Here is a 19,123-nt window from a genome sequence, read left to right on the forward strand (position 1 = left end):
TACCAGGAAGTGGATGTACATCTCATTCAGGGTCTTGGGCAGCTCTCCTCCCTCTCTGCTTTTCAACACATCCTCCAGAACTGTAGCAGTGATCCAGCAGAAGACTGGGATGTGGCACATGATGTGGAGGCTTTGCGATCTCTTGATGTGGGAGATGATTGTGTTGGCCTGCTCCTCATCTCTGAATCTCTTCGTCCTCATAACAAAATAACAACAACTCTTTTCCCAGTCAAACAGTGATACAAAACAATGTGATCAAAGTGATTGTGTTCATCAGACATGTACAGATTTCTCTGGTAGGATTCTCACTTGCTGAACTAATTTCAGGTCAACTTTCAGACACTTTCCACCTTCATGTGTAGAGGAAATATCAGGAGAGAAGAAGCTGCTCATTCTCCCTCGTCAGTCCTGGTGTCTGTGTGAATTTGATCTGAGGACACTGTCACATAAGTCATAACTTCAGAGTCCAAGTCTAAAAAACATCAGAGTGACATGAAAACCAGTCTAACCCGTCAGTGTCAGAGAAACCACACATCAGATGATGTAGTTCTACTATCTGTCCACTAGATGCTGCTAATTGACCATCTAATGAACTGAAGATTTATTCAGTAAAGACAAATATAATGGAGGAGGTGCAGATTGTATGTTAAGTCTTTGATGAAACACAGTCTGAGGTTTAAAGTACTTTGGGTGACTGTTAATAGTACTGATGTGGAGATGAAGTCTTTTTGAAGCATGGAGGTTAAATTCTCAAGACTTCATGTGTTTCACTATTGGAACCTGCTGGTTGAAAGAAAGCGCAGCAGGCAGTGATGAGCTAAATCCAAACATAAAATAACCCTCCACTCTACTATAGCACCCACTTGTCTGAGGACAAGTGTCTCGTGCTTCACTTTTGTTGTTTTGTTAGAATATGGGTTTGTAGTTAATGTTTACTGGACAATCCTTCACATCACTTTATTGCATTGTAATTTATTATATCCATAAATCTCACACATGCCTTTAGTCTGTTGGTTGGAGTCTTCCATAGAGTCACATTAAAAGCATAGAAAGAGCAAACAGTGTTAATGTCTGTTTGAAATGGGAAATAATTGGGTTGATAGTTAATATACTTGTTTAACTGGGCAGAGGACGTGAGTTTGCCATCTGTGATAAATGTTATACTGTACATTACGCATCCATAACCTGATCTCCTGACATGAAAGTCAATATTAGCAGATTCCGTGAAACATGGTCATCTTAAATGAGAGAACACAGAACTGACACTAAATGGTATATATCGGTTTGATCTGTGAGTGTGATGGCGAACAGAGTAAACAATAATCACAGCAGTGGATTTCCGTTAGCAGTGTGATGTTTATGAGGACAGTATGTGAGTGTGGTGTTTGTTTTTTTTTATATTATTATTTTTAAACCTTTATTTATTCAGGGAAGTTCCACTGAGAGGAAGCCTCTCTTTTATAACAACAATATGAGTTCATATTCTATTCAGCTCAACTCAAAAGCTGCTACATGATGTATTATTTTTATTTAATTCCGAGTTTTAGATGTGGAATTCAGGCAGAGATAAATTATTTGGGTAGATTACAGCCCATAAAGTACAGTGTAAATATTTATACAGAATACCAATGAAATACCAACTGGACAGTAAAACAGTGTAGAAGTGACTGCTGTATTTTACATACCTCAGACTTACACTAATATTATACTGTATTAAAGGAGCTTCTCCCCACCTTTTCAGTGCTTTGTGCTGATGCTATACACTGTAAAAAAAAAAAAAAAAAGAAGAAGTTATTTCACAGAAATTTACTGTATTATTTTACAGTTTTTGTTGTTTTTTCTACATTAAGTGTAAATGCCATAAAAACACAGTAAATAAATTATTTTTATTAAAAATATTCACCATAAAATAAATGCAATCTGTATATTAATTAATGTAAATTAATATAATGGAATATTATAGTTTTTTAACAGGATTTTTACTATTACTGAATGTAAAATTAAGGCAACTTTCTGTTTTTTTACTTTAAATTTAATGTTTTTTTAAAAAAGTAAAAAAAAAAAAACACCATCAAATAATGGTAAAAAAAAACCTTTAGTTATTCTACAAAGATTTTTTTTTAAAATAAAGATATTTACTATAGACATTATCTGCATTTTTACAGTCCAACTGTTGTAAAATAAAAACAAAAAATATATAAAATATTGCTAGAATGCTAAATAAATGTATAAATGTGCACAAAAAATGAAAAACATTGCAGAAATACCTTAAAATTACCCAATTTAAATAATTGCTTGTTTTACACAGTATTCTTTTGTAAATTCACAGAATTATCCAATTTATCCTTAAGACTGTTCCATCAAAGCACACATTTCTGGATGTAAAACACAAAAAAATTATGTAAATTATATTCAAATTATCCTCCTTTAACACCCATTAATGGTATCTTGAGAGCTTTGGGCTTTAATTGTATGTGATTATCTCATCTATTTACAGTAAATTCCTGGTAAAAATATTGGTTTGATATTGTACAAAAAAATAGGATCATGCGAAAATGGCTTACAAAAACATAATTTTAATAATCATTACCTTATACAAACATTATCTAAAAGTAATTACAAGCAACTATCCAATAGATCTACAGACTTTTCCAATTAATGTATGAGATTTACTGTATATAAATAGTATTTGACAGTAATTACAAGCAACCATCCAATATATCCATCTGACACTCTTCTTCAGAGGGATATTTTTTATATATTGTGTGTACACTGCCACCATTCTTCAGAACCTGCCACAGCTGTGAGTACTGTAGCTCCCTCCATCTTTTTTTGTGCATTGCATTGTGGGAGAATATTAACCATCAATAGCACACACAAAAATAAACCAAAAGTCAATTTTGTCACTTTTCCATTATGAACACACTAATGAATGACGAATGAGCAGAATACGCTGAATGAAGACTCCTTTGTCCACTCTACTGCTGTGTTTTTTAGATATATATTGTATAGTCTGAATATACATTCATATTTCTATCTCCAGGGGACTGGAAATGTGTTTTACTTCTTTAGGGGAGATGTCAATCAAAGACAGTCTATACAGGCCCACACACTGCTAAGTAGAGGGGCCTCTAGGGGTCTTTAAACTGGGAGAAGCAGAAGAATTTAAAAATATATTGTTATGACCCGGCCTAAGAGAAACCCTGGCGCAACATGAAAATGACACTCCCTCTCCCTAGCTGCCAAAAAAAAAAAAAAAAAAGTAACAAGCAACAAGGGATTTTGCAGCCTTTAAATGTTTATTTCATAGTTGTGGTTTCAGGGTGAGTTAACAGCAAAACAACAAACAAAAGGGAACTAAAGCTAATCAACCTAAAATTACCTATTTAAACATAAAGAAACAAAAATACAAATCACTGACATAACTCCTAACTTAACAGAAACAGGAGGAAAGATATTTTTAAAAATGCCACCATCCACCCCTACAGAAACTGGGCTGTTAAATATATTTACAAATTATTTACAATACTGTACACAGTGGGTCAGAGAAGCAGAACAACAACAACAGCAACAACAATAACAATAGATACATGACTAGCAACAGCAGAACAGTAGGAGAAGGACATCCCCACGTCAGCGCGGTTCATGGGGTTTCCTGCGGATGAGAAAGCACAAAGAACTCCGGAGAAGAAGTCAAGTTAGTAACATGCATTAATGGTAAATGAATACATACAGATGGAGAGGAGGAGAGAGGAGCTCAGTGCATCAATGGAAGTCCCCCGGCAGTCTAGGCCTATAGCAGCATAACTAAGGGCTGGTCCAAGGCGAGGTTGGTCGGCCCTAACTATAAGCTTCATCAAAAAGGAAAGTTTTAAGCCTACTCTTAGAGAGGCTAGAGAGGGTGTCTGCCCCCCCGGACCGAATCTGGAAGACGGTTCCACAAGAGAGGAGCCTGATAGTTGAAGGCTCTGCCTCCCATTCTACTTTTGGAGACTGTAGGAACCACCAGTAAGCCTGCATTCTGGGAGCGCAATTTTCTAGTGGGGTAATAGGGTACTATGAGCTCTCAATAATTACAGAGATCAATGGCATAGAACCAACAGCAAGCATGCCAAAAGTAGTTACAAAAAATGACCAGCAGGTGTCGCACTGAGTGAACCTCCTCATCAATAGGTTTGTACACTCAATGTCTCAAAAAATAAATAAAAATATGGATATGTTGACAGCTAGACAAAAAACAGGCATCTATAGATAGGCATTTATGCAGTGACTAATCTACACAGACAGTGAAAATCATATGAAGCATCAACTATTGTGCAGTAAATCAGTTTGGGACATCTCATCCAGGTAGCATCAGTTAGACTCAAGCTCTCACTGGACAGTGGCCTCCATCAGCTGTGATCATGTGGAGCCACTTGATAACTGGCAAAACATACTCAATGTAATGCTGCAGACCGGTTAGAGACTCATCCTACCTGATAGGAAGGGACCGCTTTACAGCTATTATGGAGATAGGACAAATAATTTCCGCCCACTAATAACTTTGTCAATATACATTTGACATTTGAATATTGTATTAAGATAGACTTGAAAAAGTCCAAACCTATCCTTGAATCTACTTAAATTTTGAGAATGCTACAGGAGGCGTTCAAGTTCGTTTCCCATACAATATGTTATGTCAACACTGTACTGATAGATATTGACATTTCTGTGAGTGTACTGAGAAGTAACACTGCTGGTCTTGAAGAACTCAGAGACCCCTGGCGCTGATACACTGGAAGACTACGAAGGGCCAGAGTGCATCTCATTTTCATGAACATTTTGTTCCTAGACTGAAAATGAAAAAGTAATACTTATTACACAAATAATTATACATCACACAAACATCAAGCACAAAACAGTGTAACAGTTTGACTAATGTAATTTCCAAAAAATAATATAATTATGATGGTTCTATTTTTTTTTTAAACAACCATAGTTGCCCAAGCCAGTGTTTGAGAATTATATATATAAAAATGTTTGCGGTCATGTTTCCAGACTTTACAAACTTGCCAGGATTGTAAAATACTGACTTGCAGTATTATAAAGTACTATGCAGTGTTTTGGCATCTGAATAGTCTCCAAACGCATGGATCTATCCCTCAAACTGGACTTCTTGTATCATATTTCATCATCTCACTGCTACCTGAAGTAACATGCCAACACTAATACAGACCATTTTTGGTCTGAACAGGGTTCAGACAGATATTCAGTCTGGTAATAGCTCAGTACATAAAAAGCACTGAGTCTACATATTCTTGAATAATTCAATACAGATATACTACTCCTGATGCAGAGAAAATCAAATTTAAAACATACCTCTGATTGCTGTACAAGGGGCAATGTCACTCAGTCAATTTGATCCTGTGGGAACAGATTTATCAAAAAATATGAAATAATTTGTGTTACAGTCATAATTGCTAATTATTCCAGTTAACAAGGACTTCACAATGAAATGCTAAAGTGACTTTTTAAATACAAAATGTAAGTATTTATCTGACTTACCAATACAATAGCCGCTTTCTGGTGAGTGAGTGATTTAGTCCTAGATGTGCACAAAACACATGAATATGAACTTTTGATTAGTTTACAAAATAACAGTCAAGTAAAAACTTCAAATGTAATATGGGCCGGGTTTGCTTCTCAAATATGCGGATTTGCTGCTTTTCTTTATGTTTCATCCCTGTGAATTGAATATCTCGGGGTTTGGGACTGTTGGTCGGACGAAACAAGACATTTGAAGAAGTTGGGCTTCTGCAAATGATACCAAAATTGATGTATTTTCTTACTTTGACAGTTTATAGACAACACAATTAATTGATGAGTCAAGAAATAATCATTGGAATAATTTAAGCAATACCAACAGTATTTCAGCATACATCATACCGAGATTTCTTTGAAGCTCAAGGAACCTCAGCATGCATGTTTCACTTGAGCCTAAGAGGAAAGAGAAATGACAACGGATGTTAACTTAAAATATATGAAGGACTTAGCATACAAACATACAGTATGTTCAATTGTAACACAGTTCAGTATTCACTGGTTGAGTCAAGCTATTTATATGCAAAACCAAATTATTTAGCTTAATTTTTCCTGGTTAAAAAAAAACAGTTTTGACTATTTCAGTATCAAATATATCAAATCTTAAGATCAGAGGAGGAAAGTAGTTCTGGAATTGTTTTGTCTGAATAGTTTGTAGAGGCTATGAAAAAGTGGGTGAGACCTCCATTTTGTCTCCATTAAACTTTGTATTTCCTGCCATACTTGTCATGTGTTTGTTTAGCCAGTCACATTGCTGTCATTTATGGTTCAATCAAGACAGAAAAGTATTGAAGTTGATTATTTATTGTTTCTTGAGTTATAGAGTAGCTTAGGTTGTAACCTACCATACTCACCCACCATGCGGCCAGGAGACAAAATGGAGCCACTGAACCACTTCCTGATTTTAAGATCTTGCTGGAACAATGCTGTTGTTGATATATGTGTAAACAATGTTAACCGATAGAAGTGACATTGTCATTCATCAGTTGTTGGTCTAAGGGAAAGGACACCCCTGATAGAAATATGGTTCTGCCTAGACAGATTTCAGGGCCTATTTAAAGGGAGAGATCTTAGTTTGGGAGAGAGCAGAAACCAAAGAGGATGTCAGCGTAGCTGTGTGAAGGTAAATTTGATTTTGCTTGTTTTCATTTGGTAGCCTCTGAGTCTGTCCCTTATCACCTTCCTTGACACTCTGGCAAAGCTTCCTCACAGGTAAAACTTTGTTTCACAGTAAAACAGCAAATGATTGTACAAAGCCAGAAAGGGTTGCAGAAATGTTTCATTTTTCTTGTTTCCTATCTTGTCAATTGTCTTTTTGATCCAAAATCCTTTAGGATTTAATTTAACTTTTAAATTGTATTGCATGCAAATGAAGAGATTTGCTTTTTGCCCATTATCTATTCATATAAGAAAATAAACAGAACACTAGTGGGTCAAAAAATGAGGGAGGGAAAGGGAGAGGAGGGGTGAGAGACAGACAGTGATCAGTAGATGCTGAGTAAAAGGGAACAGGCAGCTTTACATTACGGTGCTGTAATATCTCTTAACTTTTGGGGTTGTACTAAACAGTCCTTTCATCCCCATGTCCAAACTGTGTGAGTGTCAGCATGTGTGTATGTAATACTGTAGGTCAAGGCTGATAATTAGTGTGATTACTGCAAGCGATCACACTATTGTAGCAGCTCGCAACGGCAGTAGCAGCTCGCAACGGCAGTAGCAGCAGCCAGCAGCAGCTCTCAACAGTAGAGTTGGCACATGTGCACCTGGACAGCGGCGTATGACTTTGTTTTTTTTTTCTCACCCATCTTCATCCATCTTCATCCAGCAAATCACTAGGTGAGTTCCTTTTTGCTTTGCTTGGTAGCATTGTCAAAATACATTACATTTCCAATCAGTTTGAATTGTGCTATATGCCCTTGCTTTTGTCATGATGACGATTTGGTACCGTGTCATCCAATCACAACATCAAACAAAAGGCTATTTTACTGGTATATATTTTTTTCCTTAAGCCTGTGATCTATTCTTTGAGACTCTTTCCAACTTACTGACCAATCTTGACGATTTGGAGTTTTTGCTCAAATTGTTTTCCTGCAGCAATATCCCAGTCCTTCAGTGTTGCATTCCTGGATGGATGCAACACTGAAGTGTGCTAATCATACCACAGTTTATGATACAAACTGTTTTTTGTTTTTCAGGTGGTTCACAAGGATAAACACTGAGAGGCACCCCGTCCTTTCACTGAAGAGGGAGAAAGATGACATCAGTCAACCCTTGTGTGTTCGGTCTCCTAAAGAAACTAATGGACTTTTGAATGGAACAGCAAACCCTCTCACCCACCCACACAATCAGTCTCTCAGCCACACTTTTCAGTTACTCACTGAGTTAGTCTTGGTTACTCATAGTGACTAAGTCACTTTCTCAGTCAGTCATTCGCTCATTTCAAACTTTTATAAACACACACTTGGACAGTCTGGTTACAACTTTCATTAGAGGGACATGGGTTTTTTAATGGGAAATACCAATTTAAAAAAACAAACAGACACTGATATTAGATGCAGTTATTTGGTTACAATAATGTGGTGAGAATGGAATACATTTAACTATGGCTACTGGTGTCGCTAACTTCACATTGCTGACTATGGAGCTGCCAATAATCTGAGTTTGTTTCTCAGCGGGTGTGTCACTGAGTGGGGAGAACGTGTTTGAAACGCGAACTGGTTTGTGGTGAACCGTGGGCTTCTGCTTAGGGCTGTGCTTCTTTCGGACAGTCACCTAGCCACCATGCTCGGGAACTACCGGGGGAGTAGGAGATACGCTAGGTTGGCCTGCACCGGCTACTGGGGGCTGGCTAACTACATTAGCTGCTGATTGTTTTTAAATGGTGCGGAGCTGCGCTTCCAATTCACTAAGCCTTGCCTCCAGTACTGCAAATAAACTACACTTATTACACGTACCACTATCACTAAAGGAGGCAGAGGAATAACTAAACATTTGACACACCGAGCAAGAGGGAGCAGGAGAACGAGAGGGAGAGAGAGAAGCCATCGCTAACTGCTTAGTTTAAGTTAGCTGCTAATGCTAGCTGCAGAGCTAAAATAACTAACAACTTGTGCGATTGGCGAGAAAAGCGCTGAGAGTGCTTGTGTAGAACTAGCGAAAGTTTAAATATACAGCAGGTATTACTCCACAGTAATGTGATATATAGGAAAATCAACAGAGTTGAGCGCAGCAACAACGCTATCAGTAGACACAGTCGGCGACCGGAAATGATACAATACGCTCACCGTTGCACGTCAGCACGTTCACCTAGAGACAGCCAGATTTATAGTTATGCACACCTTTCCTCCCTCAATGAGCATTAATAATGTCCCTCAACAATAATAATAACGTACACCACATTGATAAAACATGTATCTATATTTAAAAACCTTTAACAATGTAATTTCATAAAGAATACATTTAATACTGTACATTATATTATGATTTTAAAATACAGTAAACGATACCACAGCTATTTTTTTTTATCACAATCAACACTTTTAGCCTGTTCTCTCAATTCTTTCCTATCTTCATTATTTCAGTACATCATTTTATTAACATTTTCCCAAATTCAGCCACTTCAGAATCTGTCCCAAAAAGCATTTCCCCCATAGACCAGCATTACAAAAAAAAAGTCTGTAAAACTGTTGACAGGACGCCTCCAACTGCATATAACTAAAATTATGACTCTCTATTATGAATTTTTGATCCATGAAGGTTTTATATTTGTAAGACTTTCCTCAAGCCTAGAAAAGCTGTTTTTAAATTCGTAACGTCATAAAGTCTATGGGTCAGCGGGAGAAACTCTACTGCGCAAGTGCAGTGGCCGCTCCCGTCCGAAGGTTGGAAACGTTTTTGGCTCAAACTTAAAGTGAGGAGGACTTCCTATTGAGTCTTTATCCAGATGTTATAATACATCCATGTTTCTACACTTCTGCTAAACTTCAAACCACCGGACCTTTACCACATCCACACAGTTCTTTTCCAGAGAAGACTGAGAGGAATTTATTGATCATCACTAATACAAGAGCGTAATGGTGGAGGAGAGCCAGAACCCGGAAAGCTAGACCAGCAACCCGGACTCATCCAGCGACATACAGGTCAGTGTAATCCAATCTGTCAGTAAACAGTGTTGGAGAAACTACTTCAAAACTGTAGTTTACCAAACTACAAGCTACTTAACAATGAGAAGTATTTAAACTACATCTTAACTATTCTCAAAAATATAGCTTGTTAAACTAAAACTACTTTTAAAAAGTAGTTCAACTAACATTCAAACTACATCAAGGGAAATTATCACAATCTGAGTCTGTAATCTCATATTTTTACACGGAGGCACAATTGAAACGACACTGAGTAAAATTAAGGTGTGTTTGTTTTAAGGGGCTGTCTGTTATTTATCAGAGGGAGGGGTGGCTTGGGTGTGACTTCGTTTTTTTCTTATGTTGACCTTCCCCGGAGCTACAAATATTTTTCCTTGAGCCTCCCTGAGTGACTGGGGGGACACTGCATGACCCTTCCTCCACCGTAATTAACCATATTTTATTATATTCTCACCAATGGCAGATAGTATTGGAGAAAATAAAAAGAAAAAGCTGACATTTTCCAACCAGTACTTTTAATAGCGAGCTGTGACTCTTAAACCCGATTTACTGTGTCCATGAAACAATAAGACACTAACTTAGTCCAACCAATGTAACAAACAGCACGGTGGGAGAGAGAGTTATCACCAAACAAACAGCTAATTTCTCAAGCAAAATGCAAATCCCCCTTACAAATACTCACATCATCACACAAATTGTGTGCACTTCAGCAGAATAAAGGTGCATGACAGCCACCCTCCTACTCAAACACACACACACACATTGCGCTCACAGCCAACATTAGCAAATGTGCATACAACCATTTTTCCAAATGACGTAACATAAACAACAGTGGCAGCAGTGGTCAGAATAATATCAGTTGGCTCAGCAGCCATTATTACATTTTAAAAACTTAATCTTTGATGATCACATTACGAAAGTTACCTTTAAATGAAATCCAGGAGTTGAAAAAAACCTTGGTTTTTCTGCACCAAATTAGCTCTGGTGAAGGTCTTCCTTTGCAGATTACCTCCAACTTTTCATTATTATTAATTAATCTTGAAGAAGGCATAATCTGCACAAGCCATGGTTACTACTGGCTTGTTTGTCTGTTTTTTCCTGCTAGCTTGTGATTGTGTCTGCTCCATTTCAGTGCACCAGTTTACCACCCAACAGTAACAGCGAAGACCAAGAAAACTGTTTAAACTTTCTTTTTAAATGGAGTGTAATCTGCCTGTAATCTGTGTAATCTGTCAACCAGCAGCAGCAACCATGTAATTGTCAACTGACAAAACAAACAAATATTTTTCCTTGAGCCTCCCTGAGTGACTGGGGGGACACTGCATGACCCTTCCTCCACCGTAATTAACCATATTTTATTATATTCTCACCAATGGCAGATAGTATTGGAGAAAATAAAAAGAAAAAGCTGACATTTTCCAACCAGTACTTTTAATAGCGAGCTGTGACTCTTAAACCCGATTTACTGTGTCCATGAAACAATAAGACACTAACTTAGTCCAACCAATGTAACAAACAGCACGGTGGGAGAGAGAGTTATCACCAAACAAACAGCTAATTTCTCAAGCAAAATGCAAATCCCCCTTACAAATACTCACATCATCACACAAATTGTGTGCACTTCAGCAGAATAAAGGTGCATGACAGCCACCCTCCTACTCAAACACACACACACACATTGCGCTCACAGCCAACATTAGCAAATGTGCATACAACCATTTTTCCAAATGACGTAACATAAACAACAGTGGCAGCAGTGGTCAGAATAATATCAGTTGGCTCAGCAGCCATTATTACATTTTAAAAACTTAATCTTTGATGATCACATTACGAAAGTTACCTTTAAATGAAATCCAGGAGTTGAAAAAAACCTTGGTTTTCTGCACCAAATTAGCTCTGGTGAAGGTCTTCCTTTGCAGATTACCTCCAACTTTTCATTATTATTAATTAATCTTGAAGAAGGCATAATCTGCACAAGCCATGGTTACTACTGGCTTGTTTGTCTGTTTTTTCCTGCTAGCTTGTGATTGTGTCTGCTCCATTTCAGTGCACCAGTTTACCACCCAACAGTAACAGCGAAGACCAAGAAAACTGTTTAAACTTTCTTTTTAAATGGAGTGTAATCTGCCTGTAATCTGTGTAATCTGTCAACCAGCAGCAGCAACCATGTAATTGTCAACTGACAAAACAAACAACAATGTCGGCCTACAGTAATGTTCACAATATTTTATGTAAACCTGAATGACAGTCATCAGATATCTGTCTTATCAGTCTTCTTTGACGTGTTTGTGTTTGTATCGGCCATGTAGTCATGGTGATGTAAACACCATTGTTTCCGCTGAAATTTGGAGGTGGATCTGCTGGCTACAATAACTGTCCAATGGTCTGCAGACTCTGCCTACATGGCGCAGCACAGGTGTACCAACGTGGTAATGATGCTGACTCATACACAGCGCACAGCAGGCTGAACTTGTCATAAATTAGCGACAACAAAGCGCACCCATTTAGAGGGAAAATATGGTTATGATTAGTCAATTTTACTGTCATTTGAATTGCTCAGCCCTCTTTAAAATTATAGCTGGACCACCAATCACAGAGCTGAAAGCAGCATTTTCTTCCCAGGAACTGTGGAGGCGCAAAATTCTGATGGGCTGATTTTATTTAACCCTTCACATTCCAACACAAACTGAATAAACAGGTTTGAATGGTTTATTTCCCCAGAAACGTTTTCTGAGTCGTGTCACCATACAGCGGTAAAACACGTAGTTTGAAAAGAAACATGACGGTGAATGTAAGCAGAGCAGAGGAAAAGGTTAGCAGTAAGGCCACATTCAGGGAGTAAAAAAGCCATGTGAATAGAAATTATATTGGGCCTCTGCATCCAGGTTGGACCGGTGTCTGTCAGTGACGAGCAGCAGTGGGTGCTCCTGACTCAGTCCCTCAGGCTGGACTTCAGCAGTCACTCAGGCTGGACTTCAGTGCCCCAAACTGTTTGGCCTCCTGCGTAGATGTGAGCTTGTCTGCTTCCACCTCCTCCCATAACCAGATCCATTGCCTCCAGGGTCCACTTCCTCGTCTTCCTCTCCTTTATCCTTGTTTGCCAGATGTTTGGATCTGTAAATTTATATACATTTTTTCAGACAGAAATAAACTTAAAATTAGGTCTAAAGACACATTTCAAGTCATGAATAGGGTTGAAAATACAGTACTATATATAAGTACAGAAAATACAGAAAATACAGTACTATACTATAAGTACTATAGTACTTAGTACTATAAATTGCCATATAACCATTCAAGGACACATACATTTACCTTAAACTAAGGAAGCTCCTTGATGCTCCTATAAAGAAAAACTCTCTCTTTTACACACACACACCTTGACCTTCTTACTTTTTCTTAGCAGGCTCCTGGCTTTTACTGCTATGCTTCAGCCTCCTTTCTTTTGTATTTTCTTGTCTCCTTTCTCTCCTTTTGCCACTTTTTTCCTTCATCTGTCTCTTCTTCCTCTAATTTTAAAGTCAGGAGCAAAAACCACAAAAGAATGCAGTTGAATGTCAGATACATTAAATTTGAGTTTTATATGTAGTCCACTTATTTTAATCTAGAAATTATTGTAATATTGGAGGTTTATCTTTATTATAATTTTCTGCAACCATAAGAGCTGCTAGTGGCCAGCTCGAACACATGCACACAGACTCACAAACAAAAGTTATCATAAGTGATTATTTCTTACAACATGTTTGACTTTCTCTCGTCAAAGTTAATGTTGTGTAGTAATTGGACATGTAAATGTCCATCTACAAATATAAAATTTGATATGTATAAATTAATTTTAATTACACTCTGGTGTCAGTTGGCAACAATAAGCCCAGTGAAAAGACCGGAACATGTGTCAGATCAGACGTGTCCAACTCTAAACAATAGCAGAGGAGGGTGTCCGAATCAGGACACAGTTCCACTAAAGACTGAAGAACAAACTTAGAATTCACTCACAAACAAATGGGCGACCTCCAGAGAGACAATACTGAACTCATTCTGTGGAAATACTCTCTTCCCAGATGGACATAATCAAAAAGAAAACCAAATACTGAAAGAGACATACAAACCAGAAACATACATGACATTCTCATTTTTTAAATAATATTTTTATCCTTAGTCAGTCAGTCAATTCCATTCATCTGTAGATTTCTTACTCTTAAATGTTTTAACAGTGTCAATAATTTCTGTTTCATCTGTTCCCCTTACTAACATGGATTGTTTATTTCCATTAATAGTTTCACTTTCCGCATCATCTATTCTGCTAGTCTTAACAATATCCTTATTACCAAAAGAATCATTAAATTCTACTGCGACTAAATCCATTTCATAAATAGTTGTCTTATCCTTTGTTAGGGAATAGGTTGGGTAACCTGCTTTTCCTGTTCAATTTTCAATAATATCATTCAATACTTCAGTGTTGGTAATCCACAACATTAACTGTGTAATTCTTTATCAAATACAGATTTTTGTCATATCTTTTAGATCTCAGCAGGACAAAAGATGGCAACGCTTAAAAAGATCCTCTTGGAGTGTTTGGAGGATTTGGGATCTGAGGACTTTAAACAATTCAAATGGTACCTGTGTCAGCGGGGTATCCTTGAAGGCTTCAAAGCAATCCCAAAGTGTCGACTGGAGAATGCAGACAGAATGGACACAGTGGATAAAATGATCAAGAGCTACTGTATAAACACTATTAAAGTGACCAAAATAATTTTGGGGAAGATCAATAAGAATGATCTAGTTGAACATTTGTCACACACCATCTCAGAACCTACAGGTAAGTCATGGAAAGATTAAAACTGTGGTGTTACAAAGATATTTAGAAGTGCTCAGACAATGGCTGGGGGATTCTTCAAGGTGTTTCTCCTCTCATCCAAAGTCTTCTTTAGTTCTGGGTGACTGGTGGGACGTCACAGGTGTTTAACCTCTGCAGGGCTGTTTAAACCTTAAAGCTGTGTTAAGACAGAACGCAAAGCAAATTTTCGCCTTGTGTTACTCGTACAAGTTTTACCGCTGGATCATTTGTGTTTATTTGGCCCAACAGTCAAAATACCAACTGTACTGTAGCTGTAAGCCAGCTAGCAATAGACACACCAACCGTGTTTGGGAGTGTGCGTCTGTGTATTTGTTTTAGCTCAGCCTCTGACTGAACTCAGAACTTGACAGGAACTCTGGTCCTTTCTATTATTTCCCTCCAGTTTCTTTCCTTTTTCTCTCTCCTCTCTGTGCGTTCATGAAATACATTCATAAAGCTCAGCAATATGCACTGCACAAAAAATTCACTTTGTGTTCTGTCTGAACACTATTCAGTGACCCCTCGTGCCCTGTGAATTGGGGCATTGTCATCCTAGGAGAGACCACTCCCATCAGGATATAAATGTTTCATCATAGGATAAAGGTGATCACTCAGAACAACTTTGTACTGATTTGCAGTGACCCTTCCCTCTAAGGGGACAAGTGGACCCAAACAATGCCAGCAAAATGCCCCCACATCATAACAGAGCCACCAGATCCCCTCATTGTAGGGGTCCAGAATTCAGACCTGTACCATTTGTCACCCGTCTGTATATGTACATATATATTCAGACACGGCACTAGAGCAAATTAATGGGATTTTCATGAGGGGGCACACATATTTGTTTATCCTATTATGAAACAAGTTGAACACAGCTTTGGGCGGAAGGTACACGGACCCCCGGTCCTCCCAACAGATAAAAACAACAACGAATTTGGTCTTTGCAAACAGAAATGATGTACATGTTTATTTGCATATAGAATGGGGAAGCATGCATGTGGAGACGCATGTTAAAGCGAGGTGTGAACAGACATACTTAAGGCTGTCCACTTGTGATCGGATCACCCAAGATGTATGTTAATGCCGGATGTAAACAGGGCCATTGTTCCATCTGCCTGTCAGCCATTACAGTCCCATGAGTCCAGGTGTTAATGGTTCTTAAGGCTTTAGTGTGCTCCGGTGAAGCACTTGTTGGATAGTCAAACCTCCTCTAGAGGGTGAAGTCCAACAATTTTTGTTGGATTGCTCCAAAACCAACAATCAAACCCACTTTATGCCTTGATTGGTCAACTGTATGGAGTTGTGAATGTAGGCAGACTATACCATACACTGAAACTAACTTCCCTTCAATGTTTGTCTTAACTTATGTCCTGCATTATTAATTCCTGCATTTGTCATGTTGCAAACCAGCTGTTGCATTCCTTCCTCTGTGAGAACCTGGCCTTGGATTATGTATCATTTAGGTTCGGGATCTCATCCTCAAAATGAGGGTAAAATAGTAGAAACAAAAGCAGAAGAAGAACCAGTAACAATGGGTTACTGGTAGAAGTAGAAATGGCATATGTTACCTTTGGAAACCAACCTGGTTAGCTGTTCCCCCAAGTCTTTTCCATTTCCAGGCTTTGTGTCTTAGAGCAAGTGGGAGACATGATAACTGTTTAAAGGGGGACCTATTATGCTTTTCCTTATTTTCAGTCATATATATAATGTTACAATATTGGATATTCATATTAAACATGGCCAAAGTATAAAGAACACTGAATTCAGGCTGCTCTGAATGCTCACTTTTAAATGTTTTTTTTCTCCTTTCAGCCTGAGCTGAGGTCAGCTCATGACAGAATTCTTTATATGGTCATCTGCTTCACGCACTACACTCGACACTGTTCCACTCCACTAACACTATGGCATTTTTCCATAGTTTTGGGGGAAGTCATGCTGAGCCATGACTCAAGTCCAGCTGGCATGCTGTTAGTTTTTACACAGCACTGCAGAGTAAAATAAGTAGTTCTGTTGGCAGTGTGCTGGTCGTCTACAGTTCTTCATCAAACATCATCATCACTGTGGCTGTGTCTGCTTTTGCTATTCCTCCCTACATTATTTGGCAGTAACTTAACATGACTCTGATATGTGCTGACCCTCGGCAAGCCTCCAGAAAGCTGGCCAGTCAGGACAGAGTGGGCTCATCAGGAGGGGGACCTAAAACAGGCAGGAGCTAAAATGGCAGCTAAAATGGTTTCAGACAGAGGCTGAACTTAGGGGCTGCAGGGACGGCCTGTATAAGATAAATGAGGAGTTTTTTAAAACCGTGAATCATGCAAAGCTACTCTAGTGGAGTCCAAAAGTAAAAATATAGAGGTGAAAATTAGCATAATAGGTCCCCTTTAAATATTGGGATAAAGGTGCACATTCTCAGAAAGTCTCTCCTGGAGGGGATTTATAGTGTTGCACTCAGTTGCTCACATGAAAAGTGACAGAAGAAGCTGTGCAATGAATTTTAAAAAGAGAGCTTGAGAAAGAAGTTTCTCACCCACACAAACCTGTGCAATGCTTATTGAATATTTTTAAATTACCTTTCCATAATACTGTGAAACTCCAACTGAGGACATGAAATGCTGATGAGCTGAATAGATACCACACTTATATGAAAATGTTTTTATGATTCATATTTTCTGTCACATCTTCTCATTTATGTCATTTGCTGTGTATTCATTCAGAGATTCTTGTTGAGTACCAGCGCAAACTCAAGTCTAACCTGAAGGAGAAGTTCCAGTGTGTGTTTGAGGGGATTGCCAAAGCTGGAAACCCAACCCTTCTAAATCAGATCTACACAGAGCTCTACATCACAGAGGGAGGGACTGCAGAGGTCAGTGATGAACATGAGGTCAGACAGATTGAAACTGCATTCCGGAAACCAGACAAACCAGAAACAACAATCAGACATGAAGACATCCTTAAAGCCTCACCTGGAAGAAATGAACCAATCAGAACAGTGATGACAAAGGGAGTGGCTGGCATTGGGAAAACATTCTTAACACAGAAGTTCACTCTGGACTGGGCTGAAGACAAAGCCAACCAGGACATACAGTTCACATTTCCATTCACTTTCAGAGAGCTGAATGTGCTGAAAGAGAAAAAGCACAGCTTGGTGGAACTTGTTCATCACTTTTTTACTGAAACCGAAGAAGCTGGAATCTGCAGATTTGAAGACTTCCAGGTTTTGTTCATCTTTGACGGTCTTGATGAGTGTCGACTTCCTCTGGACTTCCACAACAATGAGATCTTGACTGATGTTACAGAGTCCACTTCAGTGGATGTGCTGCTGACAAACCTTATCAGGGGGAAACTGCTTCCCTCTGCTCGCCTCTGGATAACTACACGACCTGCAGCAGCCAATCAGATCCCTCCTTGGTACATTGATATGGTGACAGAGATCAGAGGTTTCACTAACACAAAGAAGGACGAGTACTTCAGGAAGAGATTCAGAGATGAGAAGCAGGCTAGCACAATCATTTCCCACATCAAGACATCACAAAGCCTCCACATCATGTGCCACATCCCAGTCTTATGCTGGATCACTGCTACAGTTCTGGAGGATGTGTTGAAAAGACGAGAGGGAGGAGAGCTGCCCAAGACCATGATTGAGATGTACATCCACTTCCTGGTTCAGTCCAAACTGAAGACCGTCAAGTATGATGGAGGAGCTGAGACAGATCCATACTGGAGTCCAGAGAGCAGGAAGATGATTGAGTCTCTGGGAAAACTGGCTTTTGAGCAGCTGCAGGAAGGCAACCTAATTTTCTATGAATCAGACCTGATTAAGTGTGGCATCAGTGCCAGAGCAGCTATAGTGTACTCACAGATATTTAAAGAAGAGAAAGGGCTGTTCCAGAACAAGGTGTTCAGCTTTATCCATCTGAGTGTTCAGGAGTTTCTGTCTGCTCTTCATGTCCATCTCACATTCATCAACTCTGGAGTCAATCTGCTATCAGAAGAACAGACAATGTCCCAGTCATCTAAAGTAACTAATCTCTACCAGAGTGCTGTGGACAAGGCTTTACAGAGTCCCAATGGACACCTGGACTTGTTCCTGCGCTTCCTCCTGGGTCTTTCACTGCAGACCAATCAGACTCTCATACGAGGTCTGCTGACAGGAAGTAGCTCACAGTCCAATCAGGAAATAGTTGAATACATGATGAGGAAGATTCTCAATGAGAATCTGTCTGCAGAGAGAACCATCAGTCTGTTACACTGTCTGTCTGAACTGAATGGTCGGTCTCTTGTGGAGGAGATCCAATACTACCTGAGGTCTAAAAGTCTCCGCAGAATGAAACTGTCTCCTGCTCATTGGTCAGCTCTGGTCTCCATCTTACTGTCATCAGAAAAAGATCTGGATCTGTTTGACTTGAAGAAATACTCCACTTCAGATAATACTCTTCTGGAGCTGTTGCCAGTGGTCAAAGCTTCAAAGAAAGCTCTGTAGGTGGATTAGTAGTTAGTCACTATTTAATTATAAACAATATCAACAAAAGTTTAAAACATCTTTATTATGTTCATTAATTCTTCT

The 19,123-nt window shown here is 38.7% G+C and overlaps 1 protein-coding gene across 3 annotated transcripts in view; it reads left to right on the forward strand.

Annotated features, from left to right (window-relative positions):
• Positions 1-19,123, forward strand: part of LOC137169671 (NACHT, LRR and PYD domains-containing protein 3-like) — a 243,019-nt gene that overhangs the window by 217,087 nt on the left and 6,809 nt on the right. For all 3 annotated transcript variants that reach the window (XM_067572970.1, XM_067572974.1, XM_067572976.1), the window contains one exon: positions 17,274-19,035. In XM_067572970.1, the coding sequence (XP_067429071.1) occupies positions 17,274-19,035 (1,762 nt within the window). The remainder of the gene's footprint in view (positions 1-17,273; positions 19,036-19,123) is intronic.

This window comes from Thunnus thynnus, chromosome 18 (assembly GCF_963924715.1).
Source record: "Thunnus thynnus chromosome 18, fThuThy2.1, whole genome shotgun sequence".
Classification (NCBI taxonomy): Eukaryota; Metazoa; Chordata; class Actinopteri; order Scombriformes; family Scombridae; genus Thunnus; species Thunnus thynnus.